Here is a 15,242-nt window from a genome sequence, read left to right on the forward strand (position 1 = left end):
TTAGCAGTTGGAATACAATGTGGGAAAATATGGGGTTATGCACTTTGGCAGGAACGGTAGGGGAGCTGGATATTATTTAAAAACAGGACTATAGAAAGTTGAATACAAAAGGATTTGGGAGTCAATAAATCACAAAAAAAAGCACTCAAGTTCAGTGAATACTAGAGAAGGTAAATGAAATGCCTTTTTCCAAAAGGAATGGTCTCTAAAATCGGGGCGATCTTGTTAAAACTATACATGGCACTAGTTACACCACAAGGAGAAAGTGAAGTCCACAGATGCTGGAGATCAGAGTTGAGTGTGATGCTGAAAAAGCACAACAGGTCAGGCAGCACCTGAGGAATAGGCGAACCGATGTTTCAAGCAAGTGCCCTTCCTGACTTGCTGTGCTTTTCCAGCACCACGTTCTCGACTTGTTACACTACTATTGGAATAGAGTGAACAATTTTGAACCCATTATCCAAGGCAGGCTACACTGGCATTGGAGGCAGTCCAGAGAAGCTACACTAATTTCGTCCTGGGTATTTTGTTATGAGGAGACATTGAATAAGTTAGGCATGTGCTTATTGGAGTTTGGAAGAATGAAAGGAGACCTTAATGAAACATGCAAAATTCTTGAGCGGTTTCCCAAGGTAAATGTGAAGTGGTTGATTCCCTTGTTGAAGAGTCTAGGACCAGAGGGTGTAATCTCAGAGCAAGGAGTCGCCCATTTAAGACAAATGAGGAATTTTTTTCTCCAATGGCGAATCTATGGAATTCTTGATCCTGAAGAGCTATTGAGGGCTTTGAGTTGTTAAGTATATTCAGGTCTAGATTTCTCACCATTAAGATGATCAAAGATTATGGAAAGATGCAGGGAAAAATGAAGTTGAGGATTATCAGATCAGCTGTGATCTCATTGAATGGCAAACTGGGCTTGATGGGATCCATGGTCTACTTTTACTCCTACATTTTATCATATTGTAATCTAATACACTGGTATTGGTTGTTCTCTTTTTAACATATATTTAAAATATTTTAATACATTTTGGGAACACAGGGAACATTTACAATGTTGATAACTTTGAGCTGGTAATTTTTGCCAGCTTTTTGCATGAATATTAAAATAGCTTTACCAATTAACCATTGTAGGCACTTTGGGCTCCACTGACTCCTCTGCTGGAACATTCTATGAAGCTATCAGTTTGCAATCTCTCTTGTATGCAGTGAAACTAGCATATCAATTGGTTTCAGATAATTTACAAATCATTTAAGTGCAATATCTAAATAAATTGAAAAATCTGCATTAAAATTATGAAGCTGAAGATCTTTGTTTTATTTGACATTGATTTGTTGCTGTTAATGTTGTTTGACTTTGAAACAAACTGAGGAAAGTTTAAAATGCTGATTGTCTACTTAGTATGGTGTCCAGATGAGGAAGGAGTTTGGATGAAATGAGACAGACAATTGTTTTGTAAGTTGCATCTGCAAACAAGTAAATGTAATTTTATTTTAGGTCGACTATGAATATGAGAAACAATATTTTGAAGAATCCAGCGTTAGTGTGGATAATGCTGACAACACTGAAGGGGAGAACTTGGGAGGTTTGTGGCCAAAGTACACTTCCCATCATACAGGTGTGATACCCACTAGACAGTTATGGAAAGCATGCACACATTACATGAATTTTGTGGTGCATTTGTTAAATATTTGGAGTTTTTGTTTAAATGACCTATTTTATTTGTTGGCACATTCTAATTGTAGTGTTGTTTGGATTTTTTTTGCCCCCCTTCTGAAATTTGTGGCATTGAAATTTGACATTATAAAATAAAGAGCATGCGCATGCTGGATAAACTGGCTAGTTTTCCTTACAAGGTATAATCTGACTAAGTGTTTAAATATTCAGATCAAGTTCCACTGTTTTTGTTTCACTGCACAATTAAATGGCAAAGGAGTTGAGAATTAATCCAAATACTGACTATTCCTTGTCTTTTTTTCTGTGATCTGGCATAAACTAAGTAGTTCAAGATAGATCAGTATACAAGTAGCATAGGTGGCTGTTTTATAAAACGTACCGACTGAAAAGAAAAGAAAAGAATACAGCCAAACAGTTACAGCTCAAGTATTGTCAGAAACAAACTGCTGTGAGAGCATCATTACTGTAGACATTTATCATCAATCTACAAACAATTCACGTGTATTAACTTCACCAAGGTATTATGCAAACGAGTGCACATTTTGACAGAGCTGTAATGCTAGCCTGTGCATATTGTAATTCAAGATGCATTGCAAAACTGCAAATCTCTTTGCCCAGGTATTTATTCTCAGTTAAAAGCTCCCTTCTTTTCGATTTATACTACACCTTTCCAATTATCCTGGGAAAGCCAAGTATGAGATGTTTATAAGAACATAAAAACACAATAAATAAGAGCAGCAGTAGGCCATTCAGCCCTCATGTCAGTCTGCCATTCTACAGACTGATCTACTGTAGGCCTGAACTCCTCTTTTGTGCCAGGTCTTTGTAACCCTCAACTCAATCCAATGTCTGTTTAAATATTTTGAGATCTAGCCTCCACAGCACACTCAGGTAAAGAATTTTTGTGGGAACGAGAGAGACTCACGTTTGGTATGTTGCCACCCAGGTGCAAGGGTACGTGATGTCTCTGATCGTGTTTTCCGGGTCCTGGAGGGGGAGGGGGAGCAACCCGAAGTCGTGGTCCATATTGGCACCAACGACATAGGTAGGAGGAGTGCCGAGGATGTTAGACAGGCTTTCAGGGAGCTAGGTTGGAAGCTCAGAGTTAGAACGAACAGAGTTGTTGTCTCTGGTTTGTTACCTGTGCCACGTGATAGAGATTCGAGGAATAGGGAAAGAGAACACTTAAATGCGTGGCTACAGGGATGGTGCAGGAGGGAGGGATTCCGGTTTTTGGATAACTGGGGTTCTTTCTGGGGACGGTGGGACCTCTATAAACAGGATGGTCTACACCTGAACCTGAGGGGCACCAGTATCCTTGGGGGGAGGTTTGCTAGTGCTCTTGGGGGGGGGTTAAACTAACTCTGCAGGGGCATGGGAACCCAGATTGTAGCTTCAGGGTGCAGGGCCTGGAGTGTAGGGAGGTTAGGAACATGGCATCAATTTCAAAGGAGGGTGCCTGTAAACAGGAAAGTGGCTTGAAGTGTGTATACTTCAATGCAAGAAGTATACGAAATAAGGTAGGTGAACTTGCAGCGTGGGTTGGTACCTGGGACTTCGATGTTATGGCTATTACGGAGACATGGCTAGAACAGGGACAGGATTGGCTGTTGCAGGTTCCAGGATTTAAATGTTTTAGTAGGGTCAGAGGTGGGGGTAAAAAAGGGGGAGGTGTGGCATTGCTTGTCAAAGATAGTATTACAGTGGTGGAAAGGACGATGGATGAGGACTTGCCATCTGAGGTAGTTTGGGCTGAGGTTAGGAATAGGAAAGGTGAGGTCACCCTGTTAGGAGTCTTTTACAGGCCTCCTAATAGTCCTAGAATCATTGAAGAAAGGATAGGGAAGGTGATTCAGGAGATGAGTGACAGTAATAGGGTGGTTGTTATGGGGGACTTTAACTTTCCTGATATTGATTGGGAAAGCTATAGCTCAAGTTCGTTAGATGGGTCAGTGTTTGTTCAATGTGTGCAGGAGAGTTTCCTGACACAATATGTAGACAGGCCAACAAGAGGTGAGGCCATACTGGATTTGGTTCTGGGTAACGAACCAGGCCAGGTGTTAGAATTAGAGGTAGGTGAGCACTTTGGGGATAGTGACCATAATTCGGTGATTTTTACTCTCGTGATGGAGAGGGATAAGTGTGTACTACAGGGCAAGAGTTATAGCTGGGGTCAGGGAAATTATGATGCGGTGAGGCATGACTTAGGATGTGTGGCTTGGAAAAGTAGACTCCAAGGCAAGAGTGTAAATGATATGTGGAGCTTGTTCAAGGAGCAACTATTGAGTGTCCTTGATAATTATGTACCTGTCAGGCAGGGAGGAAAGGGTCGTGCGAGGGAGCCGTGGTTTAATAAGGAATTGGAATCCCTTGTTAAATGGAAGAGGGCGGCCTATCTCAAGATGAGACGTGAAGGTTCAATTGGGGCGATTGAGAGTTATAGGGTAGCCAGGAAGGACCTGAAGAGAGAGCTAAGAGCAGCAAGGAGGGGACATGAAAGGTCCTTAGTCGGTAGGATTAGGGAAAACCCTAAGGCTTTCTATAGGTATGTTAGGAATAAAAGAATGACTAGGGTAGGAATAGGTCCAGTCAAGGATAGTAGTGGGAAGTTGCGTGTGGAGGCGGAAGAGATTGGGGAGACACTGAATGAATACTTTTCTTCAGTATTTACTCAGGAACAGGGCATTGTCGTCGATGTGAATACTGAGTCACAAATAAGTAGAATGGATGGCTTTGAGGTATGTAGAGAAGAGGTGTTGGAAATCCTGGAAAAGGTGAAAATAGATAAGTCCCCTGGGCCTGATGGCATTTATCCTAGGATTCTCTGGGAAGCAAGGGAGGAGATTGCAGAGCCATTGGCCTTGATTTTTATGTCCTCTTTGTCTACAGGAGTAGTGCCAGAAGACTGGAGGATAGCAAATGTGGTTCCCTTGTTCAAAAAGGGGAGTAGGGATAACCCTAGTAACTATAGGCCGGTGAGTCTCACTTCTGTTGTGGGCAAAGTCTTAGAGAGAATTGTAAGGGATAGGATTTATGCACATCTGGAAACTAATAATGTGATCAAGGATAGTCAGCATGGTTTTGTGAAGGGCAGGTCGTGCCTCACAAACCTTATTGAATTCTTTGAAAAGGTGACGAAGGAGGTTGATGAGGGGAAAGCGGTAGATGTGGTATATATGGATTTTAGTAAGGCGTTTGATAAGGTTCCCCATGGTAGGCTACTGCAGAAAATACGGAGATATGGCATTGAGGGTGAGTTGGAGGTTTGGATTAGGAATTGGCTGGATGGAAGAAGACAGAGGGTAGTAGTTGATGGCAAAGTTTCTTCATGGAGTGCCGTCACTAGCGGTGTTCCGCAAGGATCTGTTTTGGGACCATTGCTGTTTGTCATTTTTATAAATGACCTGGATGAAGGGTTAGAAGGTTGGGTGAGCAAGTTTGCGGATGATACGAAAGTCGGAGGAGTTGTTGACAGTGAGGAAGGATGTGGCAGGTTACAGCAGGATATAGAGAAGCTGCAGAGCTGGGCAGAAAGGTGGCAAATGGAATTCAATGTAGCTAAGTGTGAGGTGATTCACTTTGGGAAGAATAACAAAAAGATGGGGTACTGGGCTAATGGTCGGATACTTGGTAGTGTGGATGAGCAGAGGGATCTTGGTGTCCATGTACACAGATCTCTGAAAGTTGCCACCCAGGTAAATAGTGCGGTGAGGAAGGCATATGGCGTACTGGCTTTTATTGGTAGAGGAATTGAGTTCCGGAGTCCTGAGGTCATGATGCAGTTGTATAAGACTCTGGTGCGGCCGCATCTGGAGTATTGTGTGCAGTTTTGGTCGCCATACTATAGGAAGGATGTGGAGACACTGGAACGGGTGCAGAGGAGGTTTACCAGGATGTTGCCTGGTATGGTAGGAAGATCGTATGAGGAAAGACTGAGACACTTGGGGCTGTTTTCATTAGAGAAAAGAAGGTTTAAGGGTGACTTGATTGAGGTGTACAAGATGATTAGGGGGTTAGATAGGGTTGACAGTGTGAACCTTTTCCCGCGTATGGAGTCGGGTATTACAAGGGGGCATAGCTTTAAATTAAGGGGGGGTAGATATAGGACTGAAGTTAGGGGTAGGTTCTTCACTCAGCGAGTCGTAAGTTCATGGAATGCCCTGCCAGTAGCAGTGGTGGACTCTCCCTCTTTATGGGCATTTAAGCGGGCATTGGATAGGTATATGGAGGATAGTGGGTTAGTATAGGTTAGGTGGGCTTGGATCGGCGCAACATCGAGGGTCAAAGGGCCTGTACTGCGCTGTATTCTTCTATGTTCTATGTAATTCCAGACATTCATACTTCCACTGGGAGGCTGATTTTTTTAAAAAAGATAAAAGCACATGGGTCCATGGTAACTTGGTAAGATGGATCCAAAATTGGTTTTCTGGTGGGAAGCAGAGGATGGAGGTAAAGGCTATTTGTGTGGCTGGAAGTTGGTGTTCAGTGGCATACACAGGGATCAATGGTGAGTCCCTCATTGTTTGTGATATATATATATAAATTATATAGAAGAGAATGTAGGAGGAATGATAAGTAATTTGTGAATAACATGATTGGCCAGGTGGTTGACATTGAGAAAGGTCTTAAATTACAGTTGCATTCTTCAGAAGAGCAGCTTGGTGGCAGATGGACTTTATTCCTGAAAAGTGTGAGGTGATACACTTCAGAAGAGGTGAGGTGGTGCCTTCAATGAATGGCAGGACACTAAGAATCTCAGAGAAACAGAAAGATCCTGGGGTGCTTGTCCACAAATCCCGGAAGGCAACAGGACGAGTTAGTTAAGAAGTGTTCGGGGTATTCGGGGTAGTTAAGAAGGTGTTCGGGGCATTTGCCTTTATCAGTTATGATGCTGATCAAAAGAGCAGCCTGGTTATATTGAAGCTGTGTACAACTTTGGTTAAGCCACAGCTGGAGTACTGTGTGTAGTTCTGGTCATCACATTAGAAGAAAGATGTGATTGCACTGGAAGAAGGGATTCCACCAGGCTGTTGCCTTGCATGGAGGAAGTGAGGACTGCAGATGCTGGATACCAGATTTGAAAAATGTGGTGCTGGAAAAACACAGCAAGCCAGGCAGCATCCGAGGAGCAGGAGAATCGATGTTTCGGGCATAAGCCCTTCTTCCTGAAGAAGGGCTTATGCCCGAAATGTCGATTCTCCTGCTCCTTGGATGCTGCCTGGCCTTCTGTGTTTTTCCAGCACCACATTTTCAACTGTTGCCTTGCATGGAGCAAGGATATGAAGAGAGGCTGGAAAAGCTCGAGTTGTTTTCTTTGGAGCAGACAAAGCTGAATGGGGAGCTGATTGAGGTGGATAAGATTATGGGGGGCATAGACAATGTGGATAGAAAGCAGCTGTACCCCTTAGTTAAAAGGTCAGTAACATGGGGGCATACTTCTAAGGTGAAAGGCAGGAGATTTAGATGGGATTTGAGGTTAAGGTTTTTCATTCTGAGGGCGATTGGAATCTGGAATGCACTGCCTGGGAAGGTAGTGGAGGGGAGATACCTTACAATATTTGAGCAGTGCTTAGATGAGCACTTGACATGTTGTAACATTCAAGACTATAGACCAAGCGCTAGAAAGTGGGACTAATGTAAATTTAAAGTAATTTTGTTGGTGCAGTCTTGATGCAGTCAGGAGGCATGGGAAAGAGGGAAATTTGGCCAATTGGATAGAAAACTGGCTAACCGGTCGAAGTCAGAGAGTGGTGTTAGATGGTAAATATTCAGCCTGAAGCCAGTTACAAGTGGAGTTCCGCAGGGTCTGGGTCCTCTGCTGTTCGTAATTTTTATTAATGACTTGGATGAGGGAGTCGAAGGGTGGGTCAGTAAATTTGCAGATGATATGCAGATTGGTGGAGTTGTGGATAGTGAGGAGGGCTCTTGTCGGCTGCAAAGGGACTTGGATATGATGCAGAGCTGGGCTGAGGAGTGGCAGATGGAGTTCAACCCTGCCAAGTGTGAGGTTGTCCATTTTGGAAAGACAAATAAGAATGCGGAATACAGGGTTAACGGTAGGGTTCTTAGGGTCTTGGGGTCCATGTTCATAGGTCTTTGAAAGTTGCCACTCAGGTGGATAGAGCTTGTAAGAAGGCCTATGGTGTATTAGCGTTCATTAGCAGAGGGATTGAATTCAAGAGTCGTGAAGTGATGTTGCAACTGTACAGGACTTTGGTTAGGCCACATTTGGAGTACTGTGTGCAGTTCTGGTCGCCTCACTTTAGGAAAGATGTGGAAGCTTTGGAGAGGGTGCAGAGAAGATTTACCAGGATGTTGCCTGGAATGGAGAATAGGTCGTACGAGGATAGGTTGAGAGTGCTAGGCCTTTTCTCGTTGGAACGGCGAAGGATGAGGGGTGACTTGATAGAGGTTTATAAGATGATCAGAGGAATAGATAGAGTAGACAGTCAGCAACTTTTTCCCCGGGTACAACAGAGTGTTACAAGGGGACATAAATTTAAGGTGAAGGGTGGAAGGTATAGGGGAGATGTCAGGGGTAGGTTCTTTACCCAGAGAGTGGTGGGGGCATGGAATGCGCTGCCTGTGGGAGTGGTAGAGTCAGAATCTTTGGTGACCTTTAAGCAGCAATTGGGTAGGTACATGGATGGGTGCTTAAGCTAGGACAAATGTTCAGCACAACATCGTGGGCCGAAGGGCCTGTTCTGTGCTGTATTGTTCTATGTACTATGTTCTATGATGGGTTGAAGGGCCTCTTTAGTTTGATTATGATAAGATCCTAAGTTCAAGGTTTACCCGACTAATTGAAACATCTTCTCAGCATCTATCCTGTTAAGCCCCCTCAGAATTTTATATGTTTCAATAAAGTCATCCTTACTACTTCTAAAAGCTAATGAATAAAGGCCAGATTTGTTCAACTGCCTTGGATAAATGAAACCCTTCATCCCTGGAATTAGCCTCATGCATTTCTTTTGAATAGCCTTCAATGACAGTATATCCTTTATGGAATGCAGGGACTAAAGCTATGCATAGAATTCCAAGTGTAAACTCACCAGAACTCTGCACAGTCATGACAAGACTTTCCTGTTTTAAACTCCAACTCCCAATCACTGAAGACCAAAATTCCAATTGTCTTCTCAATTATGTGATGCAGATATATTTACTTAATTCATCTGCTTGTTTTCTCAGGCCTCTTTGTATTCGTACTTGGACAGCTTCCTTGTCCTTATCCTTGTGTTTATGACACAGGGTAAACCCCTCTGCTAATTTAAACCCGACACACAGAGAAGCTCACCTTGTACCATAATGTGTTAAATTTTGAGAGGCAAAGAACCATCTCAGATGCCACTACTTAAAGTAAAATTTAATAATTTTAATTCTTTAAGTCCAAACGAGAACATTAGACAACTATTTACAACTCCTTTCTCTTAAACCTATCTTTTACCTCCCACTCTACAATACTGGTCCGATTAAGATTTACAGAAAAAATCACATTTGAAAACCAGTCAGCTTTGTTGATTCTTCTTTGTATATTTTCCTCTGTAGATCTTCCTCTGTGTTTTCCTGGGTTGTCTCTTGTTCGGCCTTCAGAGAGCTATTCTGCAGGCAGTCTTTACTTGTGGGTACTCTTTGCTATTCTCCCTAACTGTTCAAAATGTCTGGTTTTATACCCCAAAACATCAGATCATTTTATTGGTTTGATGTTGTCAAAACATTAAATTCAAATTTGATTGAATTTTGGTATCTGGGGCATAATTTAAACTGATTGGCTGAATTTGAATTTGTTTTTGTACCATGGCAACAGCAATTTGTGTCAACCAAATGTTACATTTTTAAATTGATCAGTACACTCTGTGCTTTCAGTCCTTGCTAGCTTCTTCTCTCTCTCAAAGGTACAGTACACACCTAGGGGACAAAGTGAGGTCTGCAGATGCTGGAGATCAGAGATGGAAATGTGTTGCTGGAAAAGCGCAGCAGGTCAGGCAGCATCTAGGGAACAGGAGAATCGACGTTTCGGGCATTAGCCCTTCTTCAGGAATGAAGAAGGGCTAATGCCCGAAACGTCGATTCTCCTGTTCCCTAGATGCTGCCTGACCTGCTGCGCTTTTCCAGCAACACATTTCCATCTCTACAGTACACACCTACTCCTTCATAATACTTGCCTAGGTACTTATATCACTTTGCTTGTTCATTATTGCTTCTCAGCCCTCTCCAAGCTTAGCCTTTCAACCGGAAACTATTCTTACTTGGCCAAACACTATTAGTGGATTATTTTCTTTTGATTATTTGTCCTTCCCCTCCTCTACACTTTAGTCAAACCTTTCTTCTCCCCCCCCGCCAAAAGCGTAAATCATGTCCTTCCATCTGTTATTTTCCCTTTAACGTTTCACTTTCTCAGAAGCCTTTATATGTTGCTCACCAACTTTACTTCCTCTTTTCCTCGTACATGAACTTCCACATCTGATTCAATTTCCTTTTTTTCTGTCCTCCCTTTTACTTCATTGCATTTCTAACTTCCCTCATTCACCACTTGTTCTCTTCTGACTCCTTTATTTTTATGGGAGAAAGTGAGGACTGCAGATTTTGGAGATCAGTGTCAAAAGGCACCAGACTTTTTGACTCCTTTATTTTTATGTTGATTCAGTCACTCTTCTCTTTCTCTTAGCTCTTCATCTTTGAAAACAGAAGAGTAGAGGATTTCTGGTCCATAGTTTTCAGAGTTTCAGCATGTTGGAGAGCGTGAAACATTATCCATATGATGGATTAAATTGTGTAAAGGCTTGTGATATTTCTGGTTTTCATGTTTCTATATTCATCGAACATGTGGAGCAAAGTTGCAACTTGTTAATTATAGCCTTATAAGCTCATGAGTGTAATCCAAAATACATGTAAACAAATGGCCAGATTTTGCGCTCAGCAGCAAACCAACAGCACCAGCTATTCATTACCGTCAAATAACTTATCACCTGACTCCCCAGAGTCTGTCCACTACCTAAAAGTCAAAGTCAAGAGTGAAGTGGAATACTCTGAACTTGCCTGGATGGATGCAGCTCTAACAACATTTAAGAAGCTTGACAACATCAAGGAGAAAGCAGTCTGTTTGATTTGGCACCGCATCCACAGTTATCAGTTTTTACAATCACTGACACTGAGCATGTACTATCTACAAAATGCGCTGCAGGAATTCACCACAGATCCTGAGGTAGCATCTTGCAAACCCTTGACCACTTCCATCCAGAAGGTCAAGGGCAGCAGATACATGGGGATACCACCACTTTCAAACTTCCCTCCATACCATTTACTGTTTTGACTTGGAAATATATCATGAAGGGGAAATGCCAATGCCTGACTGGGATGGACAAAATCAGAAGTCACATGACACCAGGTTATAGTCCAACAGGTTTATTTGAAATCACAAGCTTTCAAAGCACTGCTCCTTTGTCACCTGACAATTTCAAATAAACCTGTTGGAAAATAACCTGGTGTCATGTGACTTCTGACTTTGGAAATATAACGTCACCTGTTCAGTGTCACTGGAGCAAGGTCCTGGAACTCCCTTCCAAATCATATTGTGGGTGTATCCCCAGCACAGCTGTTCAGGAAGACAGCTCATCACTCACTACTGAAGTGTACCCAATGATGGGCAAGAAATGCTAGTCTTGCCTATCCGCTGAATATTTTTTGTTTAAGGGCTTGCCATCAAATTTCCACAGAAACTTTCACAAGAAATGACCATGCATGAAATCTTGCACCAAAGTGAGCAGGTCAAATAAAATCTTTCTCTTTCCAAGGTAGAAATGTCTACCATGGAAAGTTACTAGGGGGACATAGGTTTAAGGTAAAAGTGAGTAAGTTTAAAGGAGATGAGAGGTAAGTTTTTACACAGGGTGGTAAGTGTCTGGAATGTGCTGCCAGAGGAGATGGTGGAGGTGATTGCAATAGCAACACTTAAGAGGCATCTTGACAGATACATGAATAGGCCGGGGACAGAACATTATAGACCGCACTGAAGCAAAAGATTTTTAGTTTAGAAAGAGTCAGCGCAGTCTTGTTGGACTGAAAGGCCTTGTCTTATGATGTTCTGTTCTTTGTTTATTGTTTTAAACAACCAGACTGAAGATCCATTAATTAACAGCATAGCTTTTGAATTAGGAGCTCTCAGAATATTTTAGTTTCAAATCAGGAACAGAAAATAAAGAAAAATGGGGTTGTGTGTGTGTGTGTGAGAGAGAGAGAGAGAGAGAGATTAAAAAAAACAAGAACATTTAAATCAATATTTTGTTTTTAAAATCCCCCAACAATAATTAAAATCTAAAGAAATAAGACTCCTCCACTTGGATGAGTCAGTTTTCCATGTCCTATAAATAATTTCTATCGAACAAAGCTTGGTTATTCTATTATATAAAGGACAAGCCTGAACCTTTTCTGGAATAAAAACAAAATACTGTGGATGCTGGAAATCTGAAGTAAATACAAAAAGTGCTGGTATTCCAGTAAACCTGGCAGCATCTTCGGACAGAGAAACAGAGTTAACATTTTGAGTCTGGTATGACTCTTCGTGACTCTTCAGTCACAGATATTGCCAAATCTGCTGAGTTTCTGAACCTTTGCTAACCTGTTTTCTGGGTATCCATTGGGTTAAATATGCTAGTTTCACACCTTTCAATATATTTTGCCTAGTCTGTGCAACATACTGATTAAAGCTTCTGGACGAATTTGGTAGTTGGGACTTCGTGATTTCCATGCTTAACTGCACAGTTTTAGGCAAGGTGGAGGAGTTGTGATGATGTCACTGGACCAACAATCTATAGCCCCAACCCAATGCTGTGGGAACATGGGCTCTTGAGTCTCACCATCTTAAATTAGAACTTAATAAAAATCTGGAATTATAAAAAGGCTGATCTAATAGCTGATTGGCATAAGATCCCATCTGGTTTACTGATGAGCTTTAGGAAAAGAAATCTGCCATCCCTACCAGGTCTGATATGACTCCATATCCTCAGAAATGTGATTGATTCTTAACTGGTTCTCTAGTCCATTTCAGATTGCATCAGGTAAAAGTCAGTTAGAGATGTGCAACAAATATCAACCTTGCTAGCGACAGCCATGTTCCACATCTGATTAAAAGGAACTTGTTGTTAATTGTGATCAGTGCTGCTCACCTTGCTGTTCATTCTACAGCAAAAATCAAGCCCAAGGTCTTTGAATAAATTTGGTTCAGAAAGGTGATCTCAGTATTTATTAATTATTCTATCAAGAAATTTACACCTTATATCCTATGATGATTGTGGTTTAATTTTCATCTCAGTAATTTGCAGTAATGCGATTATAATTATACAGGATTGAGGACAGTTGTTGAGGAGCTCGAACTAGAACGGAACAGACTGCAGGAACAAATCCTAATGCTGGAAGAGCGCTATCAGGACCTGGAGGGCAAAGCACAGCTCCGTGCCAGAATAGAATTCCATCAGGTAAGGATCAAAAGGGTGAACTGGTTCCAGTTTTGTGAGTAGCTTGATGTAGGACAGTTCTTGTTATGAAAAGACCAAGAATGTAATAGAAATGTTGTTTGGTAAATATAGTTTAGAAGAAAAAAGTGAGTTTGAGCAATTAATATTCTGAAATGTCATGGAGCAATCCTCCACTATGTGCTTTATAGTCAGGCTAGTAGTATTTTATGTCAACTTTTACAATAAAATCATGCGTATGGTGTGTTTTCCTTTTAAACAGTTTGACATCTGTCATTTACAAAACACGTTGAACAAAAGTCGAGTCAATTTTTTTTATTTTTAATTCAGTTTGGAGAATTAATCTATTTGGAGGTTTGGAAGCCATGATCAGCAGAGCAGTTGAATAAATCCAGCCTTCTGTTACCGACAGAGATGGAGTTGTAAATTTTCTGTTTGCTGATGCCATTTTATATTGTCTTAAACATTGCTCATTGGCATATAAAGACCAGACTATTTGATTATTTGCCAATATTGACTACTTGAATTGTTAAAACTTTAATCATGAATGTATGAAAATACTTAAATTCAAGGATTCAGTAACTAGGCCTTCTAATGCAGGTGACCTTTGGTGTATGTGAAGAGGGGCAGCCACTGAGGGTTCTCCACACTGAGGTGTGTTTGACCTTGCTTTATGTTTGAGGTGATGAATAAAAGTTGCAGTGTATTCTTGGTTATGTACTGTCAGGTCTGCTTTCCATATATACGTAGGTATTTTGCCTAGCTTTGACATTTTAAAATTGTCATTGTGTTGGTAGTTAGATCTAAATACATTAAAAAATGATTTGGAGGTGCCAGTGTTGGACTGGCGTGGACAAACTTATAAATCACACAACACCAGATCACAGTCCCAACAGGTTTATTTGGAAGCACTAACTTTTGCTATAAATTCCATGTCTTTTGGTCCTGCTCCACAACCACCTGATGAAGAGGCAGTGCCTCAAAAGCTAGTGCTTCCAAATAAACCTGTTGGGACTATAACCTGGCATTGTGTGATTTTTAGGAGAAAGTGAGGACTGCAGATGCTGGAGATCAGAGCTGAAAAATGTGTTGCTGGAAAAGCGCAGCAGGTCAGGCAGCATCCAAGGAGCAGGAGAATCGACGTTTCGGGCATAAGCCCTTCTTCAGGAATGAGGAAGGTGTGCCAAGCAGGCTAAGATAAAAGGTAGGGAGGAGGGACTTGGGTGGGGTGGGGGGTGCGTTGGGAATGCGTTAGGTGGAAGGAGGTTAAGGTGGGGGGTGGAGAGGTCGGGAAGAAGAGACCTCACCACCAAGGATATATTTCCCTCCCCTCCCCTATCAGCGTTCCGGAAAGAACACTCCCTCCGTGACTCCCTCGTCAGGTCCACACCCTCCACCAACCCAACCTCCACTTCCGGCACCTTCCCTTGCAACCGCAAGAAATGCAAAACTTGCGCCCACATCTTCCCCCTCACTTCCCTCCAAGGCCCCAAGGGATCCTTCCATATCCGTCACAAATCACCTGCACCTCCACCCACATCATTTACTGCATCCGTGCACCGGATGTGGCCCCCTCTACATTGGGGAGACAGGCCGCCTACTTGCGGAACGTTTCAGAGAACACCTCTGGGACACCTGCACCAACCAACCCAACCACCCCGTGGCTGAACACTTTAACTCCTCCTCCCACTCCGCCATGGACATGCAGGTCCTTGGCCTCCTCCATCGCCAGACCATGGCAACACGACGCCTGGAGGAAGAGCGCCTCATCTTCTGCCTAGGAACCCTCCAACCGCAAGGGATGAATGCAGATTTCTCTAGCTTCTTATTTCCCCTCTACCCACCTTATCTCAGTCCCAACCTTTGGACTGAGCACCGCCTTCTTGACCTGCAAACTTCTTCCCGACCTCTCTGCCTCCACCCCCTCTCCGGCCTATCACCCTCACCTTAACCTCCTTCCACCTATTGCATTCTCAACGCCCCTCCCCCAAGTCCCTTCTCCCTACCTTTTATCTTAGCCTGCTTGGCACACCTTCCTCATTCCTGAAGAAGGGCTTATGCCCGGAACGTCGATTCTCCTGCTCCTTGGATGCTGCCTG

General features: G+C 42.5%; 1 protein-coding gene across 10 annotated transcripts in view; it reads left to right on the forward strand.

Annotated features, from left to right (window-relative positions):
* LOC122554676 (uncharacterized) overlaps nt 1–15,242 on the forward strand; it is a 282,146-nt gene that overhangs the window by 150,625 nt on the left and 116,279 nt on the right. For 6 of the 10 annotated variants that reach the window (XM_087996227.1, XM_087996232.1, XM_043700053.2 and 3 more), the window contains 3 exons: nt 1,496–1,616; nt 13,016–13,146; nt 13,744–13,797. In XM_087996227.1, the coding sequence (XP_087852353.1) occupies nt 1,496–1,616; nt 13,016–13,146; nt 13,744–13,797 (306 nt within the window). The remainder of the gene's footprint in view (nt 1–1,495; nt 1,617–13,015; nt 13,147–13,743; nt 13,798–15,242) is intronic. The other 4 variants (XM_087996228.1, XM_087996233.1, XM_043700052.2 and 1 more) reach the window with 3 other exon arrangements.

This window comes from Chiloscyllium plagiosum, unplaced genomic scaffold (assembly GCF_037043375.1).
Source record: "Chiloscyllium plagiosum isolate Xiang-an unplaced genomic scaffold, Cpla_swu_hap1 HiC_scaffold_18, whole genome shotgun sequence".
Lineage (NCBI taxonomy): Eukaryota > Metazoa > Chordata > Chondrichthyes > Orectolobiformes > Hemiscylliidae > Chiloscyllium > Chiloscyllium plagiosum.